General features: G+C 43.5%; 1 protein-coding gene across 4 annotated transcripts in view; it reads right to left on the reverse strand.

The window, feature by feature from the left end:
* Window positions 1-242: 242 nt before the first annotated feature.
* Window positions 243-23,538, reverse strand: part of LOC136580511 (galectin-4-like) — a 58,601-nt gene continuing 35,305 nt past the window's right edge. For 2 of the 4 annotated variants that reach the window (XM_066581119.1, XM_066581122.1), the window contains 9 exons: window positions 21,887-22,082; window positions 14,009-14,125; window positions 13,035-13,139; window positions 10,180-10,221; window positions 3,053-3,094; window positions 2,939-2,971; window positions 2,721-2,809; window positions 1,750-1,915; window positions 243-795 (listed from right to left, as the gene is read on the reverse strand). In XM_066581119.1, coding sequence (XP_066437216.1) covers window positions 652-795; window positions 1,750-1,915; window positions 2,721-2,809; window positions 2,939-2,971; window positions 3,053-3,094; window positions 10,180-10,221; window positions 13,035-13,139; window positions 14,009-14,125; window positions 21,887-22,082 — 934 coding nt within the window. In that variant the 3' untranslated portion in view covers window positions 243-651. The remainder of the gene's footprint in view (window positions 796-1,749; window positions 1,916-2,720; window positions 2,810-2,938; window positions 2,972-3,052; window positions 3,095-10,179; window positions 10,222-13,034; window positions 13,140-14,008; window positions 14,126-21,886; window positions 22,083-23,538) is intronic. The other 2 variants (XM_066581121.1, XM_066581120.1) reach the window with 2 other exon arrangements.

The raw sequence follows: 23,538 nt of genomic DNA on the forward strand, positions 1-23,538 counted from the left end.
CAGGCCATATTGCAAATTGCTTTATTTCTTCAAACCTATTGAATTCCCTACTGAACATCATGTGTTACCTAATAACATGATAATGACATTGGCATAGCACCAACACAGTAGTAGTGCTACAGGGACTGTCTTATTAATAAGTATACTGGATATAGTACCTATACAGTGAAACAACAGTTACTAACTTTGTAAGGTTGAATTCATATTTTAGCATTTTTGACAGTCAAAAAACACACAAGAGACCCCATGTGAATCCATTTATTGAGCAGTGAAATACAATGGATGTCAGAGCACATAGCATGCTCCTTGTCAGATACATGACATACACGATACCCTCCTTGGCATCCATTAGTATATAAATATCATAATAGAGCAGAAGTCATAAAAAATAAATCACTATAAAAAAAACACTATCTGATTACTCTGGAGATTTACAAATCTGAAATGATAAGGAGCTAAAGAGAAGCCAGTCATGGCTATACCTTAGGAAAGTGTAAACCAGGAAGATGTATGAAAGAAGATCCTCGAAGAACAAAATCTATGCACCAGGATGTCTGAATGTATTCTGCTATTCACTTGGGCTTGTTCAGAGACTTTGGAGACAATGATCTGCTTGGATTGGGCTCCATATGAACTACTTCTTGTATGAGGTTAGTACTGGACGAGGGTCAAGGTGACATCTCCTCCAACCTCAATCATGTTAATCTGGTTAAAAGGTAGACGATGGACATAGTTGAATAATTTTGCTCCATTAGAATAGATTCCGAAAGATCCTCCCTCATTCTTGATTTCAATCTGGTAGTAAATATATAGAATAAGACATCAATGATTATTTATTGGTGTTCACAAATACAACTTCTTTAACCCCCCAAACCCCCTTCCCCCCCCCCCCCCACACACACACACACACACACACACACAGAGTATAGGATGAGCTGTGTTCATTTTTCGGGAAAAGGACATTACAGTTTTGGACAAACAGAGCTTGTTCCACTTTAAACAGCTGTAGCTCTGGTTTTATCAGTGCTACCGACATGCTTTTAGTGTTGGTTTAAACGCAAGGTTCTTGGCTTTAAATTCCCACCATGTCCATTAAGCAAGAGCCATTTGAAGTGGAGTCAGGAAAACTGAATATACATTTGCTATCTCATTCTGTGCACAGCAGAGGGGAAGAGCAGGCAGCAGAGAACAGATCTGTGATTCTGTTCTCCTGCAACAGTAGAGGGATACATGGACTTATCTTCCTGTTATAACGTTCCTTCCTTATTAAAGAACGTACAGTATTTACTCTCTGATTGTGACATATGGAGGGTTTTTTTTACCCCAGAAAAAGAGTGAGAAGTAGAGCATTTGTTCATCTAATCCACTCCTCTCCACTATTTACCCCCTATAGCTGCAGCAGTTATTGCTGACCGTAGCATCTTAATGTTTTTACAGAAATACATTTGAAAAAGGTTTTTCTTCTTACACAATGCTTTACATTTTGACAAACATAAAAAGAAGATTAAAACTACACATAATTGGTATCACCACATGCATAACAACCCATAATATAAAATATTGCATTATTCATCTATTGTGGTAAATTCCTTAAAAAAAACTGAAAAGGAAAATGGCAAAATAGCCATTATCTATTCATCTTACTGTAATGCTACACACAATCTGTGGACAGGGGTGACACTGTTTTTGGAAGGAAGCAGACTAATTCTGGACAAGCCCTTAAACTTTGATAACATCTACTGTTCCTACCTGAAAGCTTTGCCCAGGTATGAATGGCATATATGACATTGTTCTTTCCTCAGGACCCCAAGTGCCTCTGTCCTGAGTGTTTCTTACTACTGCTCCTTCTCGGAAGCGCGGGTTGACATGAAGGTGAATATTCCTTGTTCTGCTATTTAAAAGATTGATGTGGAACCTAGAAAGGTGCAATGTCATAGGTCAGCACACTTCAGACTCACAGTTTTGTGCATTAAGTTAAAGATGTATCTTGAATAGGGCATCAATAGCAGATTAGTGTGGTTCTGCATCCAGGACCCTTGCTGATCAGCTGTTTCCCCGGGTTGCTTTTCTAGTGTACAGAACTGTTGTTTTCCTGTAAGCAGTCACCTGTATACATTGTATAGTGACCTAGAATGGTACTGCAGGTTGAGTCCCATTCACATCCATGGGGACCCTTGCAGCTAAATTATGACAAGCAGGGACTCCCTTTAATTTTGTGTAAACCAAGGGAGAAATGTTGCTCTTGATGTGATATCCTGTTTCTGACCTCTGCTTGTACAACCTGCTTTTATACCATCCACTGTTGCAACCTTCAGCAATTGAATTGAATTCAGCTCAGAATTGAAATGTTATTCATTAGAAGAAAATTATTCCTAGAGGCCATCCTCCATATATAGAGAACATGAGCAAAATCACTTTTTATTGCATTGTGAACTTTATTTTTATTACCGCACACTTCTCATGAATCCTGTCAACCCATAAGACATAGACCCTAGAGCTTTGCACCCATGTCTTCTCCAGATGGGGTTGTCTGCTGTTGGAATTTTTGGGCCCCTTATCGTGCCAAAGTCTGAGCCAATCTGTGGATCATATGGTATTTTGGTTGGACAGTCGGACCCCGAGCATGCTACACCTGCGCTCTGCTGTGGCCACCATTGGCTGCACTCTACATATGCTGCATGCAAACCCTACAGACTTTATTAATCCATGAAGACACACACCTGTCTGCTCCATAAGGGATATTTCCCATAATAATAACTCTTCCATTCCTGCCGAAATTTGTCTGGAGAGCAGCCTGAAAGGGCATTACCTGGGGAGATGAAAGATGAACATCATCTTAAATACAAATGGTTTCTACAAGGAATCTTTAGCGTAAAGGTAAGAAAAAAACATAGTCTGGTATAGTCAACAAGTAAAGTAGAATAAATTACAATCATACCGGGTTATACATGGTCACAGGTGCTTTCTGTGGCTGAAATGATTAGAAGAAATCATAAAGATACAGTGGTAGTATACAGGCAACTATCCATATATAATATATTTGTTCACTCACCATGGGAGCCCCAAAGACAGGAGGTGCAGCCATACTTGGTACCTAAAGCAATAAATACATTTATTGAGCTATACGATATATGTGTGCTCCATAGGAACACCATAAACTACTGTATTCAAAATCACTACCATATGCAACTTGTGGTGAATAATTAGTTTTGGCACTGATATGCCAAAAGTCACGGGACGGGAACTAATATTGTGTAAGATCCTTCTGGCCACAGGTGAAGTTCAGCAACTCGACGTGATATTGATTCTACAAGTGGACAGGAGACGTCTAGAGCAAAGGTGTCAAACACAAGGCCCGCGGGCCGAATCCGGCCCGCCGCCTCATTTTCTGTGGCCCGCCGGCTGTGCACAAAGTTCCCTCACCTCTGTGCTGCTGTCAGTAGGCGATCTTCTCTCGGCTTGTTCTGTCTAGTGCAGACAGTAATAGAGGAGTGCCGATAGCACACTGACAACGGCCGCGGAGGAGGGAAGAAGACTGCAGAGAACATGAGAGCCACGCTGAGGAGGAGCAGCTGCAGGGTGAGAGCCTGGTCACCGCTGACCTACCCTCACTGGCCCTTCCTCTGTTCATGGCTGCAGGCCTGGGAGACATCAGGGGCCCAAGAAGGACTGAGAGCAGCCAGCACACCTGCCAGTGGGACCATATTGGATGCAGGTAAGTATAAAAATGTGTATAAAAATGCAGAAGTGTCCATGTGTGTGTATATATATATATGTGTGTGTGTGTGTATATATATATATATATATATATATAATATATATGTGTGTGTGTCTGTGTGTATGTGTGTGTGTGTCTGTGCGTATATGTGTGTGCGTCTATGCGTATATATGTATAATAGTGTGCGTCTATGCGCGTAATAGTGTGCGTCTGTGTGCGTAATAGTGTGCGTCTGTGTGCATATATGCGTAATAGTGTGCGCATGTGTGTGTAATAGTGTGCGTCTGTGCGCATATGTGCGTAATAGTGTGCGCGTGTGTAATAGTGTGCTTCTGTGCGCATGTGTGTGTAATAGTGTACTTCTGTGCGCATATGTGCATAATAGTGTGCGCATATGTGCGTAATAGAGTGCGTCTCTGCGCATATGTGCCTAATAGGGTGCGTCTGTGCGCATATGTGCCTAATAGGGTGCGTCTGTGCGCATATGTGCGTAATAGAGTACGTCTGTGCGCATGTGTGCGTCTGTGCGCATGTGTGCGTAATAGTGTGCGTCTGTGCGCATATGTGCGTAATAGAGTACGTCTGTGCGCATGTGTGCGTCTGTGCGCATGTGTGCGTAATAGTGTGCGTCTGTGCGCATGTGTGCGTAATAGTGTGCTTCTGTAAGAATGTGTGTGTAATAGTGTGCATCTCTGTTATATGTGTGTGTGATAGTGTGCGCCTGTATATATATATATATATATATATATATATATATATATATATATATATATAGCGTGCACCACTGGCCACTATGGAGAACCTTTTTACCAATCAGGCCACTGTGGGGTTCAGTTTTACTATACAGTCTCACAATTAGAATCGGCACTATGAAGGCAAACCTAAGGCTGATGTGGCCCTCGGTGAAAATGAGTTTGACACCCCTGGTCTAGAGGGATGTTAAGCCATGTTGTCTGGATAGCCACCCACAGCTCTGGGGTATTTGTAGGTACACGATCTTGGGTGTGAATGGACATCTCAACCACATCCCATAAATGCTCGATTGGGCTCATGTCAGGTGTATATGCACACCATTCATAGGAACTCTCCAGAATGCTCCTCAAACCAATTCTTGACAAATTGGGCCTGATAACACGGTGCATTATCCTGCTACAATATCCCATCATTGTGAGGATGCATGAAATCCATAAAGCGGCTGTAAATGATCACCAAATAGTAAAACTTAGCAGGAATTAGTCAATAATGGGTTTAGGCGGGCCAGTGGACCCACCACATGGCAAGAAAACACACCTCACACCAGTATGGAACCACCACCAGCCTGCATAGGGTCTTGTTGACAACTAGGGTCCACGATTTAATGGGGTCTGCATCACACACAAACCCTACTATTAGCCCGAAACAATTGGTACTGTGAATCATCAAACCACGTCACATGTTGTCAGCCCTCCAGGGTCCAGTTAGCAACCTCACGAGCCAAGGGGAGGCACTGTGTTTAGTGTTGTGATGCTAACAAAGGCACTCTAGTGGGTCTTCTGCTCTCACACCCCATGGAAGCTGAAGAACACTGCATTCACCTGCGAAATATGCTTGTGAGAGTTTATGCATTGAATGTGGATGTGCTTTCTGCTAGCGTAGCTTGCCCGTTCACACAAAGCATTTCAGTCAGATGCTATGGGTTGCAATCATTAAGTACTACAGATGAGCGAGCACGCTTGGATAAGGCAGTTACTCGAGCGAGCATCGCTCTTCTCGAGTAACTGCATTCTCGTCTGAGCAGGCTCGGGGGGGTGGCGGGGGTGAGCGGGGTGTAGCGGGGGGGGAGAGAGAGATCTCAAGCCCCCCCCCCCCGAGCCTGCTCGGACGAGTATGCAGTTACTCGAGAAGAGCGGTGCTCGAGTAACTGCCTTATCCGAGCATGCTCGCTCATCTCTATTAAGTACCCATGAGTAGTCACAGTGATGTCCACTGTTGGTGGTAAGGCCATCAATGACATTTTCTGTGTACACACGTGACACTGTTGGCCAAGGTATGCTAAACACCTGAACAACTTTAGAAATGGAATGTCCCATCCTTCTGGCACTCACTATCATGCCTCGTTTAAACTCTGATAATTCACATTGCCTTGGTATGAGCATGCTAGCCAGAGTGCAACCTCACTCACAAGATAACACATCACTACTTATATAGGTGTGGGTGTTCCCAAGCTGTCATCTGAGGTAATGTCACTTCATTATCATTTAACATTCTTATATCCCATGACTTTTGGCATGTCAATGTATTTATAATAATAATTCTTATTTGTATAACGTCCACTTATTCCGCAGCGCTTTTATGCATGGGACAACACAGACAATACAACAATTACATGTGATATACAATCAGTTTAAAACAAATGGGGTGGGGGTGATACAGGAGGTACAAGGGGGGGAGATGAGGCATGGGGGAACACAGGCAGTACAGGAAATACATGTGAAATCAGTTATTAGGAGGCAAACAGGGTTGGTAAGGAGGTGCAGGGGTAGAATTTGTGTGCGATAGGCAGGGTGGAAGGTATGGGGAGCCATAGGGAGGGGCAGGGGGACTGGGTCAAGAAATTTGGTATGCTTCCCTAAAGAGGTGCGTTTTTAAGACACGCCTTAAATTTAGTGTATCAGGGATTGTACAGATGCCTTCGGGTAGAGCGTTCCAGAGGATGGGTGCTGCTCTGGTGAAGTCCGGGAGGCGAGCATGTGAGGTTTGTATTAGAGGGGTGTTTAGTCTGTGTATGTTAGCGGATTGGAGTGTGCAGGCTGGATGGTGTATGGACAGGAGGGAGGCAATGTACGGTGGCACGGCGCCATGGAGAGCTTTGTAGGTGAGGGTGAGGAGTTTAAATTTAGTCCTGGAGTGGATGGGCAGCTAATGCAATGACTGGCATAGTGCAGAGGCGTTTGAGAAATGACTGGATAGAAAAATAAGCCTAGCTGCCGCATTTAATATGAGTTGGAGAAGGGAGAGTCTGGTGCAGGGAAGGCCAATGAACAGCGAGTTGCAGTAGTCAAGTCAGGAGTAGATGAGGGTGACGACGAGTGTGTTTAGTGTGTCCGTTGTGAGGAACAGCCGGATTTTAGCAATATTTCTGAGATGCAGGTGGCATGTTCGGGCCAGGGATTGGATGTGGGGGGTAGAGGAGAGGTCAGAGTCTAGTGTGACCCCAAGGCATTGGACATGCTGTTTGGGTGTTATTATGATGCCTGACACTAGAATGGAGATGTTGTGGGAAGGTTGGCTGGAAGACGTAAAGATGAGAAGCTCAGTTTTAAAGAGGTTACGTTTGAGAAAAAGGGAACGCATAGTATTAGAGACAGCAGACAGACAGTCAGTCATATTTTGGAGAAATGGCTGAGAGATATCATGGGAAGAGGTGTATAACTGGGTGTTGTCAGTGTAGAGATGGTATTGGAGGCCGAATTTGCAGATGGTTTGTCCAATTGGGGCTGTGTAGATAGAGAAGAGATGGAGACCAAGGACCGAGTTCTGGGGGACCCCGACATCGAGAGGAAGTAGAGAGGAGATAGAGCCAGCAAAGGAGACACTGAAAGAGCGGTTAGAGAGGTAGGAGGAGAGAGCGGTGTCCTTTAGGCGGATAGAGCGAAGCATAGTGAAAAGGAGGTCATGGTCAACAGTGTCAAATGCAGCAGAGGTCAAGGAAGATTGATAGTGAGTAGTCGCCTCACAGCTTTGCCATCATCAGGTCATTTTGATACTTTTGTGAGAGTAGTTTTGGTCAAATGTAGGGGGCAAAAAACAAACTGGAGAGTGTTGAGGAGAGAGTTGTCAGAGGGGAAACGAGTGAGGTGGGAGTAGACCAGGCGTTCTAGTAATTTGAGATGAAGTGGAGGTAAGAGATGGGTCGGTAGTTGGCAGCATCGGTCGGGTCAAGTGTTGTTTTTTTTAGCAGAGGGGATATGATGGAGTGTTTGAATAAAGAGGGGAAGGTGCCAGAGGTTAGGAAGAGGTTGAAAATGGTGGTGAGGTGGGTAATGGCAGACGGGAAAGGGACCAGAGGAGATGAGAGGGAAGACGGTCGCTAGCGCAGGTGGAGGGCCAAGCTGCAGAAAGCAGTCTGGAGACTTCTTCCTCTGTCATTAGTTCTAACATAGAAAGTGAGTGCTTGATGGATGCAGTGCAGAGGAGACCGGGATTGGGGCTAGCTTCTTTTCAAATGTTGTCGATTTTTTACTTTGAAATAGGTGGCTAGTTCTTCAGCACTGAGGGCCGTCACGGAGGTCTGTACTTTGGGGCTGAGGAGGGAGTGGCAGGTGTCAAAGAGTCGCTCGGGGTTGTGGGATAGTGAGGAGGCGAGGGAGGTGAAATAAACTTGTTTGGCATGGTGAAGGGCTAGGTTAAAAGTTTTAAGCATGAATTTTAAGTGAAGGAAGTCTGCGGGCTGCTTTGATTTTCTCCACAGTTGTTTGGCGCATCTAGACACCACTGAGGGTGATGCGGTAGTGTTCAGCACCCAGTTTAGGGCAGGAGAGGAGGGAGATAGGGGAGAGGGAGGACTCGATGGTCTCAGTGAAATGATGGGTGTAGACGGTCTAGAGGTTCCTAGAGGTTCCATAGATGGAGAAAGAAAGGAGGTTGTGATCTGAGAGTGGAAGAGGGGAGTTAGTAAAGTGGGAGGCAGAGTAGAGGAAGATTAAATCAAGAATGTTGCCGTCTCTGTGAGCGGTGGAGTCTGAAAGTTGTGATAGGCCAAGGGAGGAGGTGAGCTGGGAGGCAGATGAGGTGCTGGGGTCGTTATTAGGGATATTGAAATCACCAAGGATGAGGGTTGGGATTTCACAGGATAGGAAGGGGAAAGCCAGGTGGCGAAGTGGTCTAGGAACAGGTGGGTGGGACTTAGGGGTCGGTAGATAACTGCAACGTGCAGGGACAGTGGATGAAAGAGTCATAGGGTGTGGACTTCGAATGACTGGAAGGTGAGAGAGGGTACTGGGGGAATGACTTGGAAGGTACAGTATGGCGATAGGAGAACGCCTACTCCTCCACTGTGCCGGTAATCCGATCTAGGGGTATGGAAGAACCTGCAGGCCATCATAGGACAATGCAGCGGGGGAGGGAGAATCGGACTGCTGTATCCTTGTTTCGGTGAGGGTGAGCAGGTTGAAGTGTTTGGTGATAAACAGATTGTGAATAGTTGGGAGTTTGTTGCACATGGATTAGGAGTGCCATAGGGCGCATTTGAATGGGGCATGGGGGAGCATGGGGGGCACATGGGCTAGTGGGGTGGTTTAGTATGATTGGGGGGATTTTGGTAGAGAGCAGTACGGGGTGGGCAAGGGTTGGGGAATATGTCCTCCATGGCTAGAAGTAGCAGGGGTGAGCAGGTAGTTTGGGGGATTGGTGAGGGTGGCTAAGGTGCTTCTTGGAGGTGTGGGGGGGTGGAGGGTGAAGGCACCTGAGAAAGGTGAGAAGTGCATGGGAGCTGTGCATGGGTGAGAAGAGCAGGGAGGGGCTGATGTGGATGGAGTGTGTTAGGGGCATAGGAAGAAAGTGTTAAGGCTTGAAATGAGAATAGCAGGGGAGGTTAGTGCAAAGACGAGGGTATTAATGTCCGGAGTGTGGGTGAATGTGGAGTTTACCTGTCTCCTGTCCTGTAGAACTGCACTGTTCCACTGCAGGGGCACTTAGTACTGGACACCCATGTGCACCAGCCATATGTGTGGCAATGAGGCTACCACTAAATTTTTAATTCAAACTACAGTGGCTAGTTAGATTACACTAGTCAACCAGCTGGCCCCATTCTCACAAGACTAATGAACAGGATGGGGTGAGGTGGAGAGGTTTGTTGCCCTCTTTGGATAAACAATGTGCCCAGCAACACTAAGATGAGACTGAGGCGGGGGGGAAATGCTGCTGGGGGCGGTGGTAGGGAAAAATGCATGTGGTAACAAATGGAGTCAATACAGTTTGAATGGAGCAATGGAACATACCATTCACACACACAGATTATGACATTTAATGAATATGTATTTGTTTATTAGACTTGATCAAGTTATAAGACATAAATATCATCATTTGAGTTTTACCATATGCCTATAGAGAGGGGTGTGTTGAGCACCATTTGTTTCTGTCATACGATGAATCTGGCATGATTTAGGTTATAAACAATGCAAATTTGAACAGAGACTAAGATAGGGCTGTATCTAGAATTCATAAAGTACCATAGGAAAGACATGAAGGGGCACCATTTTGTTGATAGTAAGCAACTATACAATAAAAATGCTTATGGCAGTATATCTACTATGGTCTGTCTTACAAAGAGAATGCAGCCGATAGCGCCGACATTGCGTGTATCACTCCAGTGTTTGTGGTTGGGGGATTGGTGATGTGTGACAAACCTCTCCTCCTCTGGTATAATACAGGTCCCTGTTCTGCACACAAGTCTATAAATGTATGTATTCTTGTTCACTCACCATCTGTGCTCCATAAATTGGAGGTACAAATGAGTTTTGAACCTAGAAAAGGATAAAAAAAGAAAATAGGAACACATTACATAGTTTTGGTGAGTTAGTTCTGCATATTTTGGATTGAATATTGTCAGAATGCACCATTTATGATACCATATGGTAAAGATACCAAGCCTCCAATAGTAATGAGCAAACCAACATTAAATTCTCCATATATATGTTCATACTTTTGCTCCTAGGGTGCAGTATTATAATAATTAGTGTTCTCTGTATACAACATGATGAGGTAGTGGGTAACTCCTAGCAATTTCAATGGAACCCAGGGAGATGTGCCATGTTATACAGGATAGCTGAAACCCATCTTGTGGCATGATCAGAGTGAAATTCGCAACAAGAAGACATATTTTGCAAAACCTAATTTAAAGAGTTTATATTTAAAGACTAATTTATCAATTTTCATAGTCATGGACAGCAAATCTACATGCTTATATAGCTATATAAGAGAGAATGATGCATGATTAGGCAGTTATACGCATAGGACTCTAGAAAGGATGGTTAACGACCTCTGCTAGTCCTGGATAGGTGGCCATATTGCTGGTCACCCAACTTTTTCACCAACAGGTTTATAACTAGGAAATGCCTGAAGAGAATTTTTAATGACTTCACAGAAGATGAAGATTTATTGTAATTTTTATTCTAGGGGTAAATGAAAATTTCAGCACAGCATGTTTAACATAAATATGGCCTCCAATACACTAATACTGTAAGCCAGCCAGATAATAATGTGACAGCAGCAATAATGCAATATTGGAAAATTGTTAAAATATATCTCTTGGGCTTATCCGAGAGAAACCCTTCCAATAAGTGAGTGCCAAAGAGTGAGAATTCATTTACCAGTCGCTTCTTTTCAGCCCGAATTTTTGTAAATCATTATAATAATGTTCTGCCTCTTTAATGTTGTGTTTTAGGCAGCATTTTGTTTTAGAACTGTACTCTCTGAGCACTAGGTAGGGCAACCCATGTCTGGTGCAATGCACTAAAAGCCACCGTTGCACTACAAACCAGGGAATGACATAGATGGTGTGGCAGTGCACAACCCCTAGCAGAGTCTGAGTAGTGTGCTGTGCCAACAAGTGAGAGAACCTAAAACCTAGCAGCAGCAAATAAAGCGAGAACTAGATCTGACTCAATGGAGTGCACCAACCCAGTGCCCAGAGACGAAGCTATGCTGATTTCCGAATAAAGTTACATGTTCACAGTTGAAAATGGACATGGGCTCCGTTAATACCAGTGGTGATGAGTGGCGATGTGAGGATCAGTTATTGAGAAGAGGGGGCAAAACAGTGGCAGAGAAAATGTTAATGAGCTGTGCGGATGAAGCGGACGCCAGGTTCGCCCAAGAGGACATTGCATTACCTAATCCAAGTATGCTTCTGACCCAACGAAGACTACAACATCCGTTGGCCGACTGCAATCCGAGGGGGGTGGAGGTTCTCTACTATAGCGCTCAGTTCAACATCACATAAAAATAGTTGCTGGTTGATTAAATATTGTCTGGTGTAAACACGTAATTGTTGTCTTTCAACGATTACCCAACAACTTTGTAGGGAGTTGTGCCCTTGCTCCACGTGCGCCTTCCAAACATTGAACATTTTGCTCTCTCACTTAACAATCATTGATCTCCAAAAACACAAAAATATGTGTAAGTGAACTTCGACTGAACACTTTCTGCTGGTCTTCAAAAAAAACATTCAGCTGTTACAGACTCTGGCTGGTTTTGGTCTTCGAAGATACTTGCTAAGAGCAGCAAGTGTTCACTCAAAGACTGCATTAGTGTGTTCAGTAGACCGGGTGCAAAAGATCCTGAATTGGGAAGGGGTTAAAATTTCAAATACATGCCCACCAAAGAACCTCACACTCCCTAACAGGTCAAGCAATATTTCTGCCCGTATAAATGCTGTTAAGAGATTACCTTTGACCTATCGAGATCTTTATATATCTATCATCTGTATCCACGATTTGACGAGTTCAAGTTAAGATTATTTTAATTTTTTTTCACATTACAATTGTTTTGTAACTGTTTAAATTTAAATATTGAAAACTGAAAATTCTATTTTCTCATAGAAATTCATCGAGATTTTGATTTGCTTTGTTGTACTAAATTTCCTGTCAAAACTCAATAAAAATCTATTGTTTAAAAAAAAAATAAATGCTGCTAACAATTCCTTCAGTGCTATTGAATACGAATGACAAACAATTGTTCTTTGTAAAACACCAAGCAATAGTCATTTGTGCGCTTTAGCAACTATTTTGAGTGCCTATTCAGGTAATAGTTGTCCCATGTAAGGCAACCTTAATGCATGGAAGACTTGAGTCTGCCAGAAAAGGAGTGCTCACAAAGAGAGCTGCTTTGCCCCCAAATGAGGATATCGAGTCAGAGACCCCTTTCCTCTAAGATGTCTGCATGTATTTAAGGCCCCCTGCACAGGGGCGGAAATTCCGTGGCTGGATTTCCCATAGAATTTCCGCCCGTGCCCCCTGCCATTAAAAACACGCGCGGAAAACAAATCGTGGCATGTTCTATTTCTGCGAGACCCGCACAGAAATGTTAGTAGAGACCCGTCGGCTCCACACTGCACATGCATCAGGTGGGCGGCAGCCGGCACATCACAGAGAAGAGGAGACGCAGTGAGCCGCAGGTCTCTGCAGGGGCACAGGTCCGCATCCCGCTGCGAGAATTCCGACCCAGCTGTCTACAGGCGGCCTATAGGGCATAGGCACAGGTTTGTTTTTGTAAGCTTAGCTTGATAGATTGTTAAAAGTAAAAAAAAATCACATCTCTATACAATGAGTGTACTCACATAGCCTGGAGTGTTACTCACATAGCCTGGAGTGTTACACACATAGCCTGGAGTGTTACCCATATAGCCTGGAGTATATGGTGGAGGAGCTGGTGACATTGCAACCTAAAATTGTAATATGAATAGCGTATAATACCGTAGGTAATTACATTTCATATTAATTATAAAACTCGTTAGTCTGTTTATAATATATTTCCCATGCACACATTAAAGTAGCACAGTAAAAAAACATTTCTCCAAAACCTAATCCAGATGGTTCGGATATCCTGATAGTAAAATCAAATGTTTAATTATTATTCTGTGATATTTAGAAGTATTCAATTTTCTAATATGTAAATAAATAAGCACCCATGAATGAAAAATACAGAAACTGTATTTCATAGTTTTAATACTTTAGCAAAAAGGGAAAAAAAATTAAAACTTACTATAACCGATAATAATAATAATAGCAATAATAATAATAATAATACAATGTTAAGTATGTATGAATAAAAGAAGTGGGTTTTTTTTTAGATTTTTAGCTCCCACAGGATCATCATGATGGTGTGTGTGTGTGTGGGGGGGGGGGGGGGGGGGGATTATTAAGCAGCAAAGACAATGTCCAAAATTGTAAACTGCAAACAGTGTGAAATGCTAAATTGGACCAGAGCTGAAATACTAAGCAGTCAGGACTGTGGTTGATCTGCTTAGCTACTGAGAATCTTTCAGAAATGCTAAGCTATAAGAGTACCAGCCATGGCCGGATAAGCCTATCAAAGTACCAGAAGATCCTCGAATGGACCCAAACTCTGAAACAATCAATGTAACAAGGCCCCAAGGGGCTGACTTATTCGAATAGGCAAAATTTAATACCAGAACTGATTCTGTTTTAATCATATGAAGATTGAGTGTTTTCCCATCCCTGTAATGGAGACAATTCATTGTTTTAGCTAACTCTGTGGACGCAAAGATCACTCTAAGCATTAGATACTTACAGGTGGAGAAAAGGTGACACAGCTAAGATTGAGGTCCCCAGAGATCTGAAGGGATTGTATGTTTTGATAGGGAACACGATGACGATATTCTAATAGGTGCTGTCCATTCACAGTGACCTAAAGTAAGAAGTAGTATCAGTCTTATAAGGTTAAACATTACTTGGAAACATGTTATTAATAAATGTAATAATGCTGAACAATTAATATCATTAGAATATGAAATTCCAAAATAATAACATTTGATATTGTTGTCCCCTTAAAATCTGGTTTCCACACTCTATAGACACTGCCCCTAAAGTGTCAAATGATCTCCGGATGGCTAAATGTAATGGCAACTATTCTAGATCTATCTGGATCTATACGCAGCATTTGACACTGTTGATCACCGGCTCCTCCTCAGTATGGTAGGCTCTATAGGACTTGATGCTATATCCTACATCTCTGATCCCTTATTCGGTGTATCATTAGCCGGCTCTACTTTTCCTCTCCCTTTTGCTGATGGGGTTCCGTCCTCGGTCCTCTCCTCTTTTCTCTTTACACGATCCCAACTGAACAAACTATCAGAAAATTTTGCTTACAGCACCAACTGTTAAGGCTGTGCGACTGGGACCTGTGGTTCTACAGGCTTCCTTGTGCACATCTTCACAGGTAGGGGTTACTTGATCTGGCTGGGTGTGGTATTCTCCACCAGCCAATCCACCTGGTCTGAAGCAGATAAATACTAGCAAACTCTTGGGAGAGATTGCTGGTCATTTTAGTGCCTTATGTATCACTGTTTATCCCACTCAGAGCTGGTGGTTGCATGCTTGTTTGAAGTGTCTCTCTCCTCCCCTGAAGACTGTCTGGGCACTTGCTGTCCCTCCCCTCCTTACGGTTCTGGGGTGGGTGCATTGTGTAGTGTGTGGCACGGTGACCACGCAGGTGCAGGTGACCTGCCGGTTTCTCCCTATTCCTGGGCAGATGTAGCCCCCAGACGTCTGATGCCCTATTCATGTGTCAGATGGGTGATGCCTCACAGTGCTCCCTATGTCAGCACAGTGGCTGACTCTCCCTATTCTCCTGGAGTGAGGACACTTGGACTGGCTATGGTTTACCATTGGCATACATGTGAGCTCTGGGTGGGGTCCGTGTTGTATGCACAACCACATATGTTGGTGTGAACAGCGACGTATGTTGTGTGTGTGCAAGATGCCAGACATTTGCTTTATGGGCTGTCCTGTTGTGTGTACAGTGTGTGTGTGTGTGTGTGTGTGTGTGAACAGTGGCATGTCCTGTGTGTTCAGTGCATCTCTCCAGCTCCCTGATCAGGGATAGCCAGGTCATTAGAAGAAGACAGTGGGTCTGCCTTTATCGAGGCGATGACTACGCTTTTAGGCAGAGGTGCCCCTCTTTCCCTGATCAGTTAGAGACAGATGTCCATTCTTCCTCCTGGAGAGATGCAATTGGTCCATGCAAGTACTATAGGTGTGTGTTTGTGGTTTTAAACGGACACGTTTGTGTCCGTTCTGAGAAGTGGCGCTTTTGTTCGCCAAGCGGACGTAACACCATCTCTACCTTTTTATGGAACCTGTTATATGCTCTGCATTGCTACAAAACAACAGCAATTGTCTGCCCACTATCTCTAACACCATGTTGTCCCACTATTGAAAACTGAATCTATCAAAAACTGAACTTCTCTTGTTTCCACCATCTACTAACCTTCAAAAGCCTGGTATTTCCATCTCAGTGTGTGGTACTACCATAACTCCTTGGCAGCATAACTGCTGTCTTGGGATCAAATTTGACTCAGATCTTTCCTTCACTCCTTATACTCAGTCACTTGCACGCTGATGTTATCTGCACCTCAAAAACATCTCCAGAATCCGCCCTTTTTGCCTTCACTATGGACACAGTGAATACTCTTATTATTGCCCTGATATATATTCTCATTTTTACTCCTGTAACTCACACCTTATCGGTCTCGCCTCACTCTCCCCTCTCCTATATATACTGAATGCAGCACCCAAGCTCATCTTTCTGTCTAACCACTACACTGATGCTTCCACCTCATGCCAGTAACTGCACCAATGCCTCCACCCCATGCCAGTCACTGTACTGATGCCTCTACCCTGACAGTCACTACACCACTGCTTACATCCTGTGCTAGTCACTATACTGATGCCTCGACTCTGTGCCAGTCACTGCACTGGTTGCCCATCCACTATACAATAAAATTTAAACTTCTCACTGTCATCCATAAATCTCTCCACAGTGCTGCACTACTCTATATCTCCTCCCTCATCTGAGACTACCACACTGCATGTGCTCTGTGTAAGAGAGATGCTTTTTCAGTTTAGTTTATTGTTTGATTATGTTAGACATGGCTCTGCACCTTTTGGTGTGGGAGTGAGCTGACTGGACCTCAGCGTAGAAACAGGAGGCGCTGAGTACTACACTGCATGCCCAAGAGCCGAGGGAACGTCCCAAAGCACCTTTGGTGGAAAAGCTGCAACCCTACAGGGATTTGGGCTCTTGATTTGACTCGGACTTTTGGAACATTTGGTGAGCAGAAGATTAACTTCCCAAGTCGAGGTAGCACTCATCTCACAGACCTCTTGCAATGCATCGTTAATCATACAGACTTTCCTGGTGCTCACTGCCATTAACCAGTCAGCTCAAAAGCAGGCATATAGAGATACATGCTTACAAATCCCAGTAGACCTGGACTATTAGGATAGCTTGCTCAAACAGCGGACTTTATCATAATCAGACAAATAGGGTGAACTTTTATATATATATATATATATATATATATATATATATATATATATATATATCATGCACAATTCACCAGAGGAATCTGTTTAGTTTGTTAGGCTGGTAAATTGTTTTTATTAAAGGGGTTGTCCCGCGAAACAAAGTTGGGGTATACACTTCTGTATGGCCATATTAATGCACTTTGTAATGTACATCGTGCATTAATTATGAGCCATACAGAAGTTATTCACTTACCTGTTCCGTTGCTGGCGTCCCCGTCTCCATGGTGCCGTCTAATTTTCAGCGTCTAATCGCCCGATTAGACGCGCTTGCGCAGTCCGGTCTTCTCCGTGTTGAATGGGGCTGCTCGTGCTGGAGAGCTGCTCCTCGTAGCTCCGCCCCGTCACGTGTGCCGATTCCAGCCAATCAGGAGGCTGGAATCGGCAATGGACCGCACAGAAGACCTGCGGTCCACCGAGGGTGAAGATCCCGGCGCCATCTTCGCAAGGTAAGTAAGAAGTCACCGGAGCGCGGGGATTCGGGTAAGTACTATCCGTTTTTTTTTTTTGCAACACATGCATCGGGTTTGTCTCGCGCCGACCGGGGGGGCTATTGAAAAAAAAAAAAAAACGTTTCGGCGCGGGACAACCCCTTTAAGCATTTCTGAGCAGCAACATGGCCTCCTGAGATTACACCTCGTACAGTCGTGCCTGCGGGTACCCATTCTGTCGCAGGCCCAGTCCGCAGCTAGGCCTCAGTCCAAACCAGTATGGCCTGTTCAGGGACAAGTGTGCCTATTGTCCCTACCACCTACATATGTCAATTGGGAGACCCTGGTCACACTAAAAGACTTGGGCTTGGCCCTGATGGTCCCTTCCCAAGTTTCTGCCAACCTTCCAGAGCTCAAGGCTACTCAGCTGCCTGACTCTGGCTTTATTGTTTTACTCTGCATTCTACTAAAGATGTCAGGCTAAATCTGGATCTACATCCACCATAATCTGAGCTTCCCACTCCTGTCTCCACCATTTTTTCTGAGCTGCAACTGCGCTATCCCAAACAGATTAATTCCCAACATCTACATAATTAAATGAACCCTTTACATGTATCCTCATAGACAGGCCTATCACATCCCTTATTCTGACTCCTCTTTCAACCTTTCTTCTACATTACTCCAGATCCCGAATCCCTTTATTAAACATCTCCCACTGCCGCTGCACCCTAATGCACGTTATATGTGTGTACACAGGTATTGGCTGAATGGCCGTCTCATGCAGCTTTATGTATACTTTGTTTTAAAATAAAAGATATACTATCATACAGATCAGGCACTTTTTACCCTTTGTGTCATCCCTGTTTGCTCACAGATTATAATCCCTTGGGAGCAGGACCTTCACTCCTATTCTTTGAAATGATTAGCTTTTACACTGTAATGTCTGATTCTGTACATATCTCTGCTGATTTGTAAAGAACTGCAGAATATGTTGGCACTATAGAAATAAAAATGGTTATTGTTATTATATACAATTACTTGAAAATGTAACATTATTATGGACACCAGGAGGCGCTGTCTCACTACACTCAGTTGGGTTATGTTTGCTTTTCTATAAATATATGAAGAACACAACGTTTTACTAAATTTAACCAGCATTGGAAGGGGGCCTGTTTCAATTTGTGATATATGGTCCCCTTCTGGTCTTTATTAAAGGGGATGTACCAGAATTACAAGTTACTCACTGCACTTCTTCCCCGTATTGTAGAGGAGAATGAATGGTGCATAGGGGATAACTTGTAATTCTGGTACAACCTCTAATACCACCTGGGAGGGACAGCAGGACTTGGTGCTTGTTTGCCACTATATGGCCTCCTGCAGACGGCCGGATCGAATCCCGCTGCGAGAATTCTCGCAGCGGGATGCAAGCCGTGCCCCTTCAGTGACTGCTGCGGCTCACCCGCTCCAGGCATCGTCTCTCTGCGCTATGTGCTGGCTGCCGCACTAGTGACGTTTCTGTGCGGGCCTCGCAGAGATGACTGGACCATCGTACAGATCAAGCACTTTTCAGTTCACCCTTTGTGTCATCCCTGTTTGCTCATAGCTTATAAACTCTTATAAGCAAGACCTTCACTCCTATTCTTTGAAATGATTAGTTTTTACATTGTAATGTCTGATTCTGTACATATCTCTGCTGATTTGTAAAGAGCTGCAGAATATGTTGGCACTACAGAAATAAAAATGATAATTATTATTATAATATACAATCATTTCAAATTGTAACATTATTATGGACACCAGGAGGCGCTGTCTCACTACACTCAGTTGGGTTATGTCCATTTTTCTATAAATACATGAATATCGCAACGTTTTACTAAATTTAACCCACTTTTTTAAGGGGGGCCTGTTTAAATATACGGTCTTCTTCTGGTCTTTATTAAAGGTGATGTACAAGAATTACAAGTAACTTACTGCATCACCCAGTACTGATGAGGAGAATGAATGGAGCACTGGTGACGCAAGCACTCTGCCGTTCCATTCACTTTCAGTGGGTGGGCAGAGATAGTATTAGCTCATGTATTTCCCTCAGCCTCAATGAAATGAATGGAGCACTGACTGTGCTTGCTTGACCAGTGCTCCATTCACTGTGATGCTACTGCAGGTGGGAGGAGCACAACCGCAGTGATGAAAACAGGGGGACACAGGACCCCTGTTCTCAGGATTGGTGGGGGTTTCAGTGGTGAGGCCCCCATTAATCAGCTAGCTATTCCCTATCTTGTGGATAGGGAATAACTTGTAATTCTGGTACAACCTCTATAATACCACCAGGGAGGGACAGTAGGACTTGGTGCATGTTTGTTGCTATATCCTTTCCATGATCCTTGGGATGATTCCCAATATCCTACTTTCCAGCCTCCATTATAGGTTCGGCACAAGTTCTCAACACCTTTTAAAATAAGGAATGAAGCCAACCTACACAGGCTGCATCTTCTCTCTCTCCAGAGGAATTAAAGCATTGACATGGACGGCCTCCATATAATGCATACCCCTGATTGTCACCCAAAGTTGCAGGACATTGTGTCACTGAATGAAGCTTGCACAAGTGCATAAAGCAATAAAGGAAAAGACTATATACACATGACAGTAACACAGCATCTCGCAAGTGAGAAAATGTCAATGTCTTCTGCATAGTCTTGGCCTATGTGTTTCTTACCTGAAGGTTGTGTTGTGAAACTAACACAAGAGAGGACACCAGGCAGTCGCAAGAGGATCAGGTTACGTTGGGGGCTTGGGCAGAAAAGTTGTAAATGAGCTTTAGAACTTATAAATGTAAGGTTATGTACATGGGCAGAGGAAATATATATCACCATTAAATACTAAAAGGGAAACCACTGGGAAACACTGACATGGAAAAGGAGTTGGGGATTTTAGTTAACGGTTCTATATTGGACAGTGGGGGGGAGGCTGGTGGGTACGGCCTCACCTTGAGTACTCCCTCCTTGTTAAGTTTTTTAGTGTTTGGTGCTCTGGGAAACGGCCTATGGGGGAATCTTTCCCGGCCAATTTTACGGTAATATTAGCCACTTTAGATGGCTAGTGGTGTCCTCGAACCAGTTAATACAGTTGGGGGCAAGGTTCTATTTTTACTCAAGTTATTTTATGAGCACCAGATTGTGTGGCTCCAAGGACCTCCCCTCATATTCTTTATAATGGATTAAAATATTGTGTTATATATTGTTAATCTGTTAATAAAACGGCTGCTGTGGCCAATTTAATGCAAATATGGTGTTGGTCTTTTTTACTGGGAATTGTGGTGTTGAGTTGAATTGCCATAGCAGACAGTGACTTTAACCTACCCAGGTCAAGTACTTCCTTAATGCATAGTTACGGTAGTTGCAGAAGATTACATATTAACTTGTGCAGTTTCAGAAGTAATGTCAGGTTATCATTTACAGAAAAGCAGGCTTGAAATACCTTTACATGGGAGATTATCGCCTTAATCATTGCTAGAAACAGTGATTTTGAGCAATAGTTGTTCTGCATTCAGACGGCCACTGAGAGAGCGAGAAATCACTCACTGAGTGGCTTGGTTTTTAATTCAGATAAAAACCAAATGACAATTGGCCCATGTGAACAGGCAGTTGTTCAGCTTTGAATGACTGCCTGTTTGTAGTAAATGGAGGCCGGCAGCCGGTGTAATCTTCCATCCACATTGTCTTCATCATGTGAACTGCTATTGCTCCTGTGTAAAAGCACGGCTGTCAGGGTCTTATGTGACTGACCGTTGTCTCTTGTAAAAGCACCTTTACTAATTGTCAGTCGGATTTGTGGTGTCTCATTGTTAAAGGGGTTTATCTATAATAGACCATTGAAGGGAATCAGAATTTATGGATTTACATTTACACAGTTTTATAGGATGCTGCAGATGTGAGGGGTTTATATTTCCATTTAACTTGCTTATTAACATAATGTGTGTTTGTTTTATGATACTTATTCATTTGTTTTTTAAGACCTGTTTTATATGTATCCTTTCTGTCACTTTATATAATCATTTTTGTCTGTGTGAAGTATAGCCTAGCAAGCATTATCATTATCACAAGACAGTCCTGGGGACCTTCGTCAGGCCCCAGGATGTATATATTAAACCATCAGTCTTGGTGATTGTAGGCCACGGTTTATGTGGTTGGAATAAAAGGTGCTGCTATCAGTACTGATTGCATTATAAACAGCCAGGATCCGACTCTCCTCCAATCCCAGTGATTACAGCAGAAGTGGGACTGTCAGTCACCACCACGTTCCTGCTTCCACATTGGAGTGTCCAGGACACAGTAATCCAGATGGAAGGGTCACTTTACATTTATACACTGCAATTATCTGAGGCGATTCACACAAATGTTTGGGTGAACAAGTAGAAATTGTCAGCTGCACATTCCTGCGTACACGAGGGAGGGTGAACCCAGCAAACAATCATTTTAATGCCTGCATAAGAAATTTGATGAACGACAAACCAGCATTTTATCGTCTCTTTCAATATCTGGCATATTTACACTGGGCAGTGATAACTGGGAGGGAAGGTTTGTATGAACATTATTTTAGTCAATCATTGGCCTATGTAAAAGGACCTTAAATGTCCATAACTTACAAGTACCCACCTGAAAGGCATGTCCCATCACCATAATGGCTATATCAAAGTAGGTGTTCTGCTGGAATGGCATATTTTGTCTTCTCTCCTCGGAGCCCCAGTTACCACCCTGCATGGTGTTGCATACAATGACATTTTTCTCATCAAATCGGGGGTTAAAGTGAAATGCAATGTCATTGTTGTAGCAGATGAAGTTGACAGCAAACCTAGATAAAAAAAAACAGTTTTACTTCCCCTGTGAATGATGATGCTGACATACATGTAATCCAAGTGTAGGTTCAGCTTTGGTATACATTTGTGATCGGAAGCATCCTCCTTTATGAGTTGGGTCTTATACAAGGTGTTTCACTACAAGGGCAACCCAGTAATTTCACAATATTTGTGTTGGGGACAATGATATCTCACAAAGGGGAATACTGACGTCTACCATGGTCCTTAGTGATCTCATCACAGAAGATGTTGTAAGTGGCCACCACCAACCTCCAAGCACTTCTGTACCCGGCACTCCCTGTTGTTGAAAGTGCACTACAACATGCCAACATCAGTTGTGGCAATGGTTTATTGGCGAACACTTTACCTTTTAAGTAGCCCCACAGGACAAAGTCTGCTGGTGTAAGGTCTGGTGATCTCAGTGATGACAGACCCTTTGAGATAAACCTGTTCCTGCAGAAAGAACGAATATCCGCCATGTTCTGGATGGAAGTATGACCCTGTCTTGCTGGAAGTAACCATTCTGCAATTCCTCATTATCAAATTGGTTCACAAAGTCTAGAATATTGTCAGGTAACGTTCGGTGTCATTGAAAAAGATAGAACCGATGATGCAGCCATGGGACAACGTTCGCCACACAGACCAACTTTTATGGGATGCACTGCTTTATTTTGTGGATTTTGTGCTGGTTAATTATGGCCAAAATCTGTGAGTTTTGACTATTCACATAGCCACATTGATGGAACCATGCTTCATCTGTAATCCATGTGATATCAAGGGGTTACTGATGTTGGATTAAATTTCGCTGGAACTGCTCCCTGGAATACGCTTCACCATATTAGGCAGCCAAAGTTTCTGAACAACCATGGTGCGGTAGGGTTTCAACTTCATTTGCTTTACAGCTCTCAGACATTTTCCCCAAGGACTTACCAGTTTCTTGTGTTAAACGACAAAGAAATTTTTGCAGGGAATGGGACAAATGTACCCACACATCCTGGAGGATGGCCACTGACATATTCAGCTGCCATTCCTGGCGATCTTGTCATTTTCAGCTTGCTTGCTAGTTGCCAAATGGTTATCTTATTGGGTACAGTGTGACCTCCAAACTTTGTCCGAAATTGCCGCTGGCTTTCCATGAACAAACCAGTCACCCAAAACGTGCATGAGCCTCATTCATCAAAGCTGCCTGTTTTGATAAATGAGCTCTACCTTCTACAGAAATTCAGGTGCTACCTCCTAATGAGCAATACCACCTGTGGTGGGAAACTGAACATGAATCGTGAATAAACACTAGATTCCTGAAGAGGAGTACAGTTCTACACAAATTATGGGCAGAAATGAAGGTTCTGCTTTGAATGAAACATCCAACCCTGAGCCCAGTGTTGTTCAACATTTTTATAAATGACTTGGAGGAGGGGAAACTGATCAAATTTACAGATGACACAAAGCTAG

The sequence above is a fragment of the Eleutherodactylus coqui genome, chromosome 10 (assembly GCF_035609145.1).
Source record: "Eleutherodactylus coqui strain aEleCoq1 chromosome 10, aEleCoq1.hap1, whole genome shotgun sequence".
Classification (NCBI taxonomy): Eukaryota; Metazoa; Chordata; class Amphibia; order Anura; family Eleutherodactylidae; genus Eleutherodactylus; species Eleutherodactylus coqui.